The 14,245-nt window shown below is 38.7% G+C and overlaps 1 protein-coding gene across 1 annotated transcript in view; it reads right to left on the bottom strand.

The window, feature by feature from the left end:
• Window positions 1–2,580: 2,580 nt before the first annotated feature.
• The window catches only part of LOC126184554 (probable methylthioribulose-1-phosphate dehydratase), a 106,326-nt gene continuing 94,661 nt past the window's right edge, over window positions 2,581–14,245 (bottom strand). The window contains exon 7 of the mRNA XM_049926981.1: window positions 2,581–3,739. Within this exon, the coding sequence (XP_049782938.1) occupies window positions 3,598–3,739 (142 nt within the window). The 3' untranslated portion in view covers window positions 2,581–3,597. The remainder of the gene's footprint in view (window positions 3,740–14,245) is intronic.

Raw genomic sequence — 14,245 nt, 5'->3', positions numbered from 1 at the left:
CCATAAGAGGCAGGCTGACAGAGAAAATAATTGATGAACTACAACAGTATTAGGGGATGACCATTGTAAATAATACTGAGGATTTGTTGAAAATGAAGCAGGCAGTAAGGGCCACCATCTTCCACAGACTGTCGACTGATGAAAAACCAGTACACCAGGGTTAAAGTGCTACAGCATATGGGAATTAATCCTGGAGCAAACTGCATCAGAGAACTTGAACAGATGGACAAGGTTTGCAATGCTAGTATGCAGCACAGTTGGCCACCAAGGAGTCCAGAAAGAAGGAAAAAAACTTGGAAAAAGATAAAGAGAATGATATTCAATATGGTGCAGGGTGCTTCTGAGTGACTAAAAATAAAAGAAAAACTGAGTATATATCAAGTGAGTTACAGTCTTTTGAAACTTTAGAAGCCATTTCTGAAAATTTACATTTTTCCTTAAATCTCAGAAACCACTTCAAGTAGAGTATTCAAATTTTCAGGGAGTAATAACATACATGTCCTGACTCTACTGAACTAAAAGAAGAACATAATGTTATGTACAATTAAAATTATTTAAGATTACATACAAAAAAGTACACAAAATTTTAACCGTGTAATTAAAAAATTGCGTTTCCGAAAGCAGCGGCTGAAATGCAATTATTGTATTTCAGTAGACTCAGAACATACAGCTTAACATCCTGTAAAAGTTTCATGTCATTTGCTACAGTGGTTCCTGAAATACAGGGAAGCCAAGTAACTAAATTTAACATTGTCGGGATAGGCCGTTCCACCTGCCCTTAAGACAGACTACTTCCTTTCAAAAGAAACTTTCCTTGTCATAGCTACAATTTTGGATCCCTGGTTCAAGTGCATTCACTTTGATTCTCCTCGTGCAGCATCAGCTGCAATAGTGAAAATAACTGAGGATGTTTGATCGAAGCATACGTGGATGGGTCACCTATCCCTTGAACATAAAGTTTCAGATGTAACACAAGAAGATACTAGCAAGCCTTCAGTTTGGTCATCACAGGGAAAACTGTTGTACCAAAGCTCAATCAGCAAACAAATTTCAAGTTCTGATCTGTGCCCAATGAGTTAAATAAATATCTCTATCAATCACATTTAGAATGGAACTGTGATACTGTATAGTTCTGTATTGGTAGTTAACATTTCACACCTGTTTTTTCAGAAATTAGTCAATAATACCTAATATTCTGTTTCATTGGCAAGAGTGTTTTTCTTAATAAACTTGGTTGTGCCAGATAACACAAGCAGGCTAACAAGGAACATATTAAACAAAGAGGTCTATTAATGTCTACTGCCAATTGATTTAATTAATAAGTTGTTTCGCAAATAAGTAATTTTACAGTACACCGTGTGTGTTATTGGTTAGTATTTGTCAGTTTTTAAATCTTTGTTAATCATTTCTATGGCTTTGATAATTTTTTTAAAAAAATTCCTGCAAATATTAAGAAAAATCGACTGATATATCGAAATATCGATATTTTTGTCTCAATAATATTGATAACTTTAATAAATATCAGTACAATATATATCAATATTTTTTAAAAAATTTCTGATCCCTACTTCCTGGACTTGATACCAGAGCCCCCACGCTCAGTTCCGCAGCAGCCAGACCCCTACCCAGAGGAGGGGGCAAAAAAATGGGTGGGGGGGAGGGGAGGGAGGTCAATGGGGCCAGCGAATCATGGCCGGGGCAGTACAAAATGGTTCAAATGGCTCTGAGCACTATGGGACTTAACATCTGTGGTCATCAGTCCCCTAGACTTAGAACTACTTAAACCAAAGGACATCACACACATCCATGCCCGAGGCAGGATTCGAACCTGCGACCATAGTGGTCGTGCGATTCCGGACTGAAGCGCCTAGAACCGCTCGGCCACCATGGCCGGCCTGGGACAGTACACAGCCACTGCCATCCTGTGCTGGAGGTGGTGACCTTGTTCCTTTGCTTGTAGGGGTGAGTTCCACTCCCAGAGGCTGTCATCCCCTACTAGAGTACTAACAGGCTTCCACACCGCTGGTGCCTTCTGCAAGCAGTTATGCCATGCCTAACTGGAGTAAGCACTACTGAGCAGGCTTCCGGGTGTCAGCTTGGACATCATGGCCAGCTTGTTCGTTGACAGCTGGCCATTGCAGTGCACAAGTCTACCATGCCATGCACTAAAGGGGGCGGAGCCAAGACATCACAGCACTAACAATGTAGTAGAATGAATCTAAATAAAATATTTAAGCTACCAAAGGTATGCACTCTAACCATCACCAACTGCCACAGTCCAATTCTGCACAGAAGTGACTCTTCACCCCAGTCCACTTCAGTAAGAAGAAGAAGAAGAAGAAGTTAACTGTTATAGTGAAACTTGCTTCTCTGCAAGTCACATCACCTTTTTCTACCTGCTTTACAAGTTGTAACAGCTTAAATGTAGTAAACAGTAAATATTAAACATTGTATGATAATTCAATTCTGAAACACTTTGGAAAATTAATATTGGAGGAAGGAAGGGGGGGGGGAGAGGAGGAGGAGGAGGAGGAGGAGGAGGAGGAGGAGGATAGGTAATTTGCAATAGAAAACACAATATCTTACACATAGTAACCGTTTCATTTCGTTATAATGCACCAATGACAAAGATGACAGTATACATCCATTTTGCAATAGCAGTGACACAAACATGAAATATGTTGACATCAAAATATATTTAGGAGACAAAACATTATGATTTACATGTGAACACATACACAGATCTCTCGCTAAGTAAATGCAATACTTCACAATGTTTCAACATAAGCTGCCTTAATAATATATATGGCACATCAATATCATCAAAGTAATGAACATACAGTTTGCATGCACCATCACTAGAAACACAATAATTTCCTACAATGATAACATTCATTATAACCCAGAAACGTCTACTCTTAAAAATTAAAACTAGCTTCATATAACACTTATTTTTTATACCCCCAAAATTTATTTTTTGTATCAAATGTTTTTGGCACATTTCAGTATATTGAGAAAATATGTTTATGTATATTATTACTACACAAGTTACTAATTTTTAAAAGAATATCTAGTACATACATTAAAACACTTAACATTCAAAACAATACTGTTACTGCATGAAATCAAAGTTATGTATAAAAAAAAACTCCTTTGAAGTGAAGTGAACAGAATAAAAAGATGTAAAGCAGAAAGTTGCTTCTAAAGAATATTTAAGACATTCATTAAAGTACCAAGGAAGCTACTTAAAAAAATTCCTTTCAGTTCGGAGTAAACTCAAAAGTCCGATGGATTATAAGTAATATTCAAGTGTTAAAAGTAAAAACAGAGTATTCAGATGTTAATTGAAAGCCAATAGACTCCACATTCTCTGGGGTTTCTTTCTTGCAGGAAGAATAATGTGGTAATTATGATGTTTTGGCTGAGATAACATATCACAATTATTGAGACCATACATAAATTATATTGGTACAGGAATTCATAGACCAAGACTGCTTTTATCATTATATACACAATTAAAAGGTTGTAACGAAAAATCTTTGGCATGTCCCCAATAAAAAAGATTAAAGTATCAAAAACACTTTCTCAATCCAAAGCTTAAGTTGGCTTTATGTTCAGTCGCTCCTCTTGTTTCTCTTTCTGAATCCTTAGTTCGTAGTCCACTGGAGTGTGCTGAGGATTCAAACCATGTAGTTTCATCTGAACTGCCAAATCAAAGAGATAATCGTAGCACTCACACCTAAGTGGGTGAAACAGAGTAGGTAAAATTTTGAATCTGCCCAACTGTTAAATAAATACAATTACATAACAAACATATCTCAAAGTATTTCAGATATATAATTTAAATTCTCTTACATCATTATAAACAATGGAAAGAAGGGGAAAAATTGTTTTTTAATATAGGGAGATGTTGATCTATACAATCAAGAATGAGAGGAGAAAATTGAATTTTGAAGACATCTTTCACACAAAGCATGCATGAAAGGAAGTTCAAATTTATCAAGGAGTAGTTAACAGTGAAATAAAGCATAAATTACTCCAGTATACCACTGACATCTGACTAAGTTAGAATTTGACACTATTCATGACAACACTTGTCACCAGCAGACAATGTAAATTTATATTTTCTTTGTTGCTGAACAAAGGCAAACAATTAACATTTAAATTAGTGAGGGCTACAGCACCTTAGGGGACTCCATGGTGTATTATACCCCACTCAAGGTGTGTGTACACTGAATTGGCAACACGAAACCAGTGTTTGCAGCTGTGTCGGTACAGATCAAAGGAACGTTCTTCCTGGCCTGCTATTACTAAATGCTGCTACACAGCACGAGCGTTTGCTTCTACTGTCTGTATGAGGCACACGAGTGCCTCCGGAATGTTTATATGGCTGACTTTGAAATGTGGAACAAATATGCAAGGTTTTGATATGATCTGTTGCCAAAAAACGAAAAGTAACAGCATGTCTTTACTTCACAGGTATTGCTTTTATGAAATTTGTGTCTTTCTTTGAAAGAACTGGCACTATAATATTCACTACAATTACAAATTCAAACAGTGACATCCTAATACTGTTATGAAAACTAGAACCATCTTCCAAATGCAGCTCACACAGCATATTATTTCTGTCACATCTTCTACAGTATGTTTTTGTCTGCCAGCGATGACTACGTCATTTTATTCGTCTGCTTAATTTGTCAAATATTATTAATGCAGCACCATGTGTCATTAATTCTTCCTCTTCACTTGTCGTAGGATAGTCCCTGATATGAATACACAATGTGAAATGCTTGATGCTAGTTAGCGTAGCAGACGATGCAAATACATATGTAGAAATGTTTGTTGCTAGTGTAGGTGGGGACATGAACAATGAACAACACTGCAAACATGTTGTGGAACAAGCTGCAAAGAATGTTGCAAACAGACACATGTTTTTAAACTCAAGTGTTTCGGATACAGTGTTTGGTACATCTGAAACTGAGTGTGGCTTTCTGCCAGCAATCGGTGCACAATTTTAAACAGATGCCTGTTAGCCATGTAGTTCCATAACTATACACTTTTTATCCTGATCTATACTTCCATGTCAACTTGTGGTACTGTGGTTTGTTAGGCCTTCTCTAAACTTATCTGGTTACCTATACAAGTATCAGAGATATCATGGGGGACATCAACTGATTAGTTCTTACTGTTTATATAATAAAAGTACATTCTTCAATGAGACAATGGCTTCATCTCCAAAAATACCATTTTGAAACCAAATTTACTGTTGTCATTTTGGTTCAGGTTTTTAAGATGTGCCTGCATCCTGCTGCACAATGCTTTTACATTAACTTTAATTGATGTAGTTAAACAAGAGACAGGGCAACAATTCACAACATTTGTAAAAACTAGCATTTTCATTCTATGTAGAATTACTCTTTGACAAAGAGAGATGTTTCAGATATAAGCAATATTAGGCACATTTCAATTTAGAACTGGAAATACTGTCTATTCCCAAACACCATGTTATTGAGCAAATGATTTTCTATATTTTTTATTTAATTAAAAGTTGTGAGTGATTCCCATGGCAATTGAGAAATGGTTGTTGAAAATATTAGCTGTGTGTTTATCAACCATTACTGAACTCTTGATTTTAACGAGAGGCTTTTTTTAACAACGGACAGGCTGGGTCTCCCAGACCAAGGCAGATTTTCATCTGCAAGAGTACACTACTTATAAGTAAGCCATTCACTGTAGCTTTTCAGTTAACATTTCTAGAGACCACTACTTGTTTCATCATTCCTCTTTGTTTGCCAGTTGATTTCTGTTATGGGAAACATGTTCTGGGTCATAAAGACCCACAGTTCGTCTGTTTACATTAGCTTTTTCTGCTTGTTTCTTGTTATAGTGACTGAACAATAAAACTGCTCAAAAATGGCTTGTCAGCATCCACTAATTGATGAAGGAATTTAAACACTTGTCAGAAAGTAGTGGTGGTGGTGGTGATTTGGATTGAGATCCTAATTTTGTTACTGAAAGTGACCTGGAAACTGTTCACGGACAATTTGCTTGATTTGATAACAGATCATGTAAAACCTCTTTGCAAAAGTAACCCAAATACTGCAAGGTACTTGGAAAAAAGAGGTGTTAAGGGCATTTTTAAGTCTTTTGTACATTTCTGGCATTCTTTATGGAGGCAAAATGAATATGAAAGAATTTTGAGACACTTGTGGCACAGAAACAGAAATCTTCCCCTCCAAGCATGTCACTGAAGATTTCATCTTCTTTTGAGATGTGTTTGATTAGATAATATTCACATAATGTGATGTGTTCAAAATACAGGGTGTTACAAAAAGGTATGGCCAAACTTTCAGGAAACATTCCTCACACACAAAGAAAGAAAATATGTTATGTGGACATGTGTCCGGAAACGCTTACTTTCCATGTTAGAGCTCATTTTATTACTTCTCTTCAAATCACATTAATCATGGAATGGAAACACACAGCAACAGAACGTACCAGCGTGACTTCAAACACTTTGTTACAGGAAATATTCAAAATGTCCTCCGTTAGCGAGGATACATGCATCCATCCCCAGTCGCATGGAATCCCTGATGCACTGATGCAGCCCTGGAGAATGGCATATTGTATCACAGCCGTCCACAATACGAGCACGAAGAGTCTCTACATTTGGTACCAGGGTTGCGTAGACAAGAGCTTTCAGGGGTTGAGGTCAGGAGAGCGTGGAGGCCATGGAATTGGTCTGCCTCTACCAATCCATCGGTCACCAAATCTGTTGTTGAGAAGCGTACGAACACTTCGACTGAAATGTGCAGGAGCTCCATCGTGCATGAACCACATGTTGTGTCATACTTGTAAAGGCACATGTTCTAGCAGCACAGGTAGAGTATCCCGTATGAAATCATGATAATGTGCTCCATTGAGCGTAGGTGGCAGAACATGGGGCCCAATCAAGACATCACCAACAATGCCTGCCCAAACGTTCACAGAAAATCTGTGTTGATGACGTGATTGCACAATTGCGTGCGGATTCTCGTCATCCCACACATGTTGATTGTGAAAATTTACAATTTGATCACGTTGGAATGAAGCCTCATCCCTAAAGAGAACATTTGCACTGAAATGAGGATTGACACATTGTTGGATGAACCATTCGCAGAAGTGTACCCATGGAGGCCAATCAGTTGCTGATAGTGCCTGCACACGCTGTACATGGTACGGAAACAACTGGTTCTCCCGTAGCACTCTCCATGCAGTGACATGGTCAACGTTACCTTGTACAGCAGCAACTTCTCTGACGCTGACATTAGGGTTATCGTCAACTGCACGAGGAATTGCCTCGTCCATTGCAGGTGTCCTCATCGTTCTAGGTCTCCTCCAGTCGAGAGTCATAGGCTGGAATGTTCCGTGCTCCCTAAGACGCCGATCAATTGCTTCGAACGTCTTCCTGTCAGGACACCTTCGTTCTGGAAATGTGTCTCAATACAAACGTACCGCGCCACGGCTATTGCTCCGTGCTAATTCATACATCAAATGGGCATCTGCCAACTCTGCAATTGTAAACATTGCACTGACTGCAAAACCACGTTTGTGATGAACACTAACCTGTTGATGCTACGTACTGATGTGCTTGATGCTAGTACTGTAGAGCAATAAGTCGCATGTCAACACAAGCACCGAAGTCAACATTACCTTCCTTCAATTGGGCCAACTGGCGGTGAATCGAGGAAGTACAGTACATACTGACGAAACTAAAATGAGCTCCAACATGGAAAGTAAGTGTTTCCGGACACATGTCCACATAACATCTTTTCTTTATTTGTGTGTGAGGAATGTTTCCTGAAAGTTTGGCCGTACCTTTTTGTAACACCCTGTATAATGTCTTAAGGTAAACAAGATGCTGGGCATTGTGAATGTTTTATGCCATTTTGAGCATTGCTGGTATACAAAGCAAACATAGAACTGGATATTTCAAGAAGGCTATTTTTTCAAGCAACTGGTTTGGAACTGATAAAATCTCACATGGCACAGGGAGCTAATCAGAAGACTATCCTGATGAACATTCACCAGCTGGCAGCATAGCTATCTGGGATAACCACTGAGAAGGAAGTTGTTCCAGAAGGCAAATTAAGTCCTTGTTCCAAATGCAAAGACAACAAAACAAAATATTTTTGTAAAAATTTTGGAAGCAGCTGTGTCTGCTGTAATGTTACACAAAGATTTTGCAGCAAGTACACACTATCACAAAGCGAAACCATAATTTTTTTTATCAGATTGTATTATACACTAATATGTGTAATACTGTGTGTCACATTCTTAAATTTATAGCTTTTAAGGAATGAACAAAGAGGTTTTAAATGTTCAAGAATGTTTTTAAATACTGAATAATTCATTTTAAGAGGAATACTATCTTATTTTTAAAGAAATATATGGTAAATTTAAATATTGATAAACAATAAGACATCTTTTAGCACTGCTGTTGAAAATTTATGTCTTACTTATCCTGGAACGCAAAGGAAATGTTGGGAATGTCACACCCAGCCCACCCATTTGTGTTTTCTTTTGCCTGTCCATTCTAGGGTTAAAGCCAAGTTCCTTTTTTCATATTCCAAACCATTCTGATTTTTTTTTGTTCTTTGGGGCCTGCAGTGCAAAATATGTCCTCTAATGACATGGTTATCATCAATATCAGCCCACTACACTGCTCTTCAAATGGTTGTTATTTTATGAATCACAAAATTTCATGTAACAATGCCACAAATTTTACATAAGGCAAACCAGTAGAAACTTCAACATTAGGTATAAAGAGCATACCAGAAGAAGTGAAAACAACCTATCCACGTTTTTTCAACATCTAAACATGACATACACCCATAAATGAAGCACTAGAAATGCTCCATATTACACAAAAGGGAGCAATCATGAACATCCTTGAAGAAATAGAGACATATGCAGATGCATACAGCAACCCTGCAAATTTACTGAATGAACAAACCAACCTAAAGCACAAAAAGCACACAGAAATCTTTGTTCACATTATGAAGCAAGAAAGTGCAGAAGGTAACAAATCACAGACACTAAATAATACATATTCACAGTAACAGTAATAACAACATCAAGAAAACATCAAAAATCATAGACAATAACAAAATTATAAAAATGTAACAAAATTCTAAACCTAAAACAAATTCCAGCCAAAAACATAATTAAAACCAAACCTATAGAGATAATATAACAACCAGAATTCCACACATCCAAATTATAATGGTAATTATGTAAACATGTAATATCGATGAACCAATCTCATCCAAACTGTCAACAGAAAAACAGCGTATATAAAAACCGACTAAAGCCAGATGTGTATCTCCAATGTACACCCAAGAAGAAACTATTAATTATTAAAAAAAGACAGGGCATGGCAGCAACAATATTACATGTAAGGTAAAAAAAACAACACCAAACGAATATATTACAACTTTTCTGATCATAGTTACAGACCACTGTAATAAGACCATCACTTACTTATGTGTTTACAGAGCACCTGACGATGGCAACATGCCAAAATGGGCTCATAGTGAGTGTTTTCTACAATAAAAACCAGTTAAAGAGCAGTGTAGCTGGGTGAACTGTTTTGATTTTATTACTTTCAGATTCTGTGCGAGTCCTTTCTAATTTCACAGCTGCTTCTGCTAAAATTTTACAATTAATCTTACATTAATGTAGCTCGGCAAGATTTTATAACTTTGGATACTACACTACTGGCCATTAAAATTGCTACACTAAGAAGAAATGCAGATGATAAACGGGTATTCACTGGACAAATATATTATACTAGAACTGACATGTGATTACATTTTCATGCAATTTGAGTGCATAGATCCTGAGAAATCAGTACCCAGAACAACCCCCTCTGGCTGTAATAACGGCCTTGATACGCCTGGGCATTTAGTCAAACAGAGCTTGGATGGCGTGTACAGGTACAGCTGCCCATGCAGCTTCAACATGATACCACAGTTCATCAAGAGTAGTGACTGGCATATTGTGACGAGCCAGTTGCTTAGCCACCATTGACGAGATGTTTTCAATTGGTGAAAGATCTGGAAAATGTGCTGGCCAGGGCAGCAGTCCAACATTTTCTGTATCCAGAAAGGCTCGTACAGGACCTGCAACATGCGGTCACGCATTATCCTGCTGAAATGTAGGGTTTCGCAGGGATCGTAACACACCTGAAATGTTACGTCCACCGTTCAAACTGCCGTCAATGCGAACAAGAGGTGACCGAGACGTGTAACCTATGGCACCCCATACCATCACGCCACTTGATACACCAGTATGGCGATGACGAATACATGCTTCCAATGTGCGTTCACCACGATGTCGCCAAACACGGATGTGACCATCATGATGATGTAAACAGAACCTGGGTTCATCCGAAAAAAATCACGTTTTGCCATTCGTACACCCAGGTTCATCGTTGAGTACACCATCGCAGGCACTCCTGTCCGTGATGCAGCGTCAAGGGTAACCGCAGCCATGGTCTCAGAGCTCATAGTCCATGCTGCTGCAAACATCATTGAACTGTTTGTGCAGATGGTTATTGTCTTGCCAACGTCCCCATCTGTTGACTCAGGGACCGAGACGTGGCTGCACGATCAGTTACAGCCATGCGGATAAGATGCCTGTCATCTCGACTGCTAGTGATACAAGGCCGTTGGGATCCAGCACGGCGTTCCGTATTACCCTCTGAACCCACTGATTCCATATTCTGCTAACAGTCATTGGATCTCTACCAACGCAAGCAGCAATGTCACAATACGATAAACTGCAATCACGATAGGCTACAATCCGACCTTTATCAAAGTCGGAAATGTGATGGTACGCATTTCTCCTCCTCACATGAGGCATTACAACAACGTTTCACCAGGCAACGCTGGTCAACTGCTGTTTGTGTATGAAAAATTGGTTGGAAACTTTCCTCATGTCAGAACATTGTAGGTGTCACCACCGGTGCTAACCTTGTGTGAATGCCCTGAAAAGCTATCGTTTGCACATCACAGCATCATCTTCCTGTCGGTTAAATTTCGTGTCTGTAGCACGTAATCTTTGTGGTGTAGCAATTTTAATGGCCAGTAGTGTACATATACAGGGCGTTTCAAAAAGAAAGAGCAGATTTCAAACATTTATTTCTCAAAAACTACAAATGATAGAAACACAATTCCAACGGTCCTTCACTCAATATGAGTACCAAATGTTACACAACAAATATCAAAACTGTACCTCAATATGAGCACCATTTGTTACACGACAAATATCAAACCGGTATCTCATTTCTTGCCACACACGACGCAACTGGTCTTTAGTTACCGAATTCACGGCCGCAACAATTCGATGTCGTACCTCTTGAAGAGTAGCGGGCATAGGTGGGACATAAACACAGTCCTTTATGTACCCCCACAAATAAAAATCGCAGGGAGTAAGGTCTGGTGACCTGGGAGGCCACAGACGATGACATTGATCTTGTGCTCCTGCTCTTCCAATCCACCGTCCTGGAATGGTGTTATTTAGGTACCGTCGTACAGGTTCAGAGAAGTGTGGTGGGGCGCCATCTTGCATGAAGATGAAGTGATTTGAATCTTCCTGAAGTTGAGGAAATAGCCAGTTTTCTAACATGTCCAGGTAAATGGTTCCTGTGATAGTTTTCTCCATGAAAAAGAAAGGTCCATAAACTTTGTTTACCGAAATTGCACAAAAGACGTTAACCTTTGGTGAGTCTCTTTCATGTTGAATAACGTCCCTCGGAGTTTCACTCGCCCAAATTCGTACGTTATGCCGATTAACTTTACCAGAAATGTGAAACGTTGATTCATCTGAAAAAATTAATCGTTCGGCAAAATTGTCCTCTTCCATGTCCTGTAGAATTGCAGTTGAAAATTCGAACCTTTTGTTGTGGTCGTCAGGACGCAATGCTTGCAATAACTGCAGTTTGTACGGCTTCATGTGCAGACGGTTACTCAGAACGCGCCATACCGTTGTTTTAGACATGTTTAGTTCGTGACTTGCCCGTGTCGTGGATTTTCTAGGGCTCCTTTCGTAAGCTGCACGGACACGCTCGACATTTTCATCCGATGTGCGTGGACGACCCGTGCTTTTTCGCTTGCAGATGCAACCATCTTCTACGAATCTGTGATGCCACTCATAAATTTGCTTATGACGAGGCGGCTGTTTGTTGAATTGACGGCGGAATGCACGTTGCACACCAACAATGGACTCTAACTTTGCAAATTGCAGCACACAAAATGATCGTTCCTGTGGTGTCGTCGCCATTTTCCTACAAACAAACGCCAGCGCCACTGCGGATTTGCATGGAACTTCTGCGCGGACCATTGAAAAACTTTGAACCTTTCTCTGACAAGAAACGTTTGAATTGTGTTTCTATCATTTGTAGTTTTTGAGAAATAAATGTTTGAAATCTGCTCTTTCTTTTTGAAACGCCCTGTATTCTTTTTTCCTCACAGTATCCTTATGTCCTAAGTGAGGTATCACTTGACCTGGAAAATACTTTAAAGAAAAACTGGTAATTCATTAGAAAATAAATTTTACTTAGAAATTAATATAATCTGCAAGATAAAAGCGTCTCTAGTAAATTTCTTGAAGGAGTGATTTGAAGGTTTAAATAGATTCCTGCTTTACTCTAACTGCTCATAATAAAATGCAGACAGGGAATAGCAAGAAAAGAGCTTCTGTAAAAGAGAAATTTGGTAACGTCAGACATAAAATTAACTGTTAGGAGGATTTTTCTAATGGTATTAGTTTGGAGTGTAGCCTTGTTCTGGGGTAAAGCGTAAACAATGAACAGTACAGAAAAGAAGCGAATAGGAGCTTCTGAAATGTGGTGCTACAGAAGAATACTGAAGAGGCCTGAATCTAACTGGCGATAAAAGTAATTTGTGGCATAACGTGACTGAAAGAAGGGATTGGTTAATAGATCACATACTGAGGCCCTAAACAATCATCAGTTTAGTAACGGAAGGAAGTGTTGGGGGTAAAAATCATAGAGTGAAGCCAAGAGACGAATACAGTAAGTAGATTCAGAAGTATGTAGGTTGTAGTAGCTATTTTGAGACAAACAGGCTTGCACAAGATAGAGAAGCATGGAGAGCTTCCGTTCTGAGGGATGCTGAAGATGTTGAAGACAGGCTTTTGTCCATCATGGTCAGGAAGACCATTTATATGACTTTCCAATTTGATGTGATATCATATGATCAGGTAGATCAACTGCAAGGGGCCCGGGGCTTGTCGAGTTCCTTGAGTGTGAGACCAAACATATTGTGCAGTGCTGTGGAGACACTTTGCAGGAACTGCAATGGTCCACAAAGTCAAAACGCACATGAATGTTGCCTGTCAGAATCATCCAGTTGCATGATAGCACCCACCCCCACACTGCTAATTGGGCGACGGCCACGATTAAGTGATCTGGTTGGGAAACACTGCAACACCTTCCATACAGCCAGGATCTTTCACCAAATAATTTTCACATCTTTGGTGAACTGAAGAAAGATATGCATAGATATCAGTGTTGATTGGACAAGGAAGTGAAAGATTGGGTGTGGTTGTAGATCCATCAGTGGCTGACTGTGTTCTGTGAACTACGAAACAGGAATTGATTGTCTCATCTCCCAGTGGGACAAATATCTTGATGTGTGTTGTGATTACTTTGGAATGTAACCATTACATGTTCCAGATATGGTCGGTATTGGTTTTCATTTGACTGTTCTTTATGATACACTTAATCTAAAGTTATATGTATGTTGTTGCTTTTTCAGACCAGTATTATTTTACATGGTTCTCATTTTTTTTAAAAATCTATTATTGTTATACGTGTAGTGTTACTTCTTTTGACAAGAACTACTTTACACGGTTATCATTCAAGGAATCTTCTACACTATCACAGCATTTACTTTTCAGATATTTTTTCGGGGCTTCAGTCTCATACTGCTGAAAGAAACTGTTGCCCTCCAAAAGTTGTGGATTTATCTTTGTAAAAATGAAAATCTCTTGAAGGAATGGACATCGCACCTAGCTCCATGTTTACAGTGCTGTTTCTTTTTAGCTGCCACCACAGCTCAAACGGTCTCCTAGTGTATAAAATAATACTATACCAAACTACTGAAACAAAATATGCATGAAATAGTTTTTTTTACAACTAAATTATTAATACTACAGGGCTATTACAAATGATTGAAGC

The sequence above is a fragment of the Schistocerca cancellata genome, chromosome 4 (assembly GCF_023864275.1).
Source record: "Schistocerca cancellata isolate TAMUIC-IGC-003103 chromosome 4, iqSchCanc2.1, whole genome shotgun sequence".
Taxonomy (NCBI): Eukaryota; Metazoa; Arthropoda; class Insecta; order Orthoptera; family Acrididae; genus Schistocerca; species Schistocerca cancellata.
This window is presented reverse-complemented; position numbering and strand designations above follow the sequence as displayed.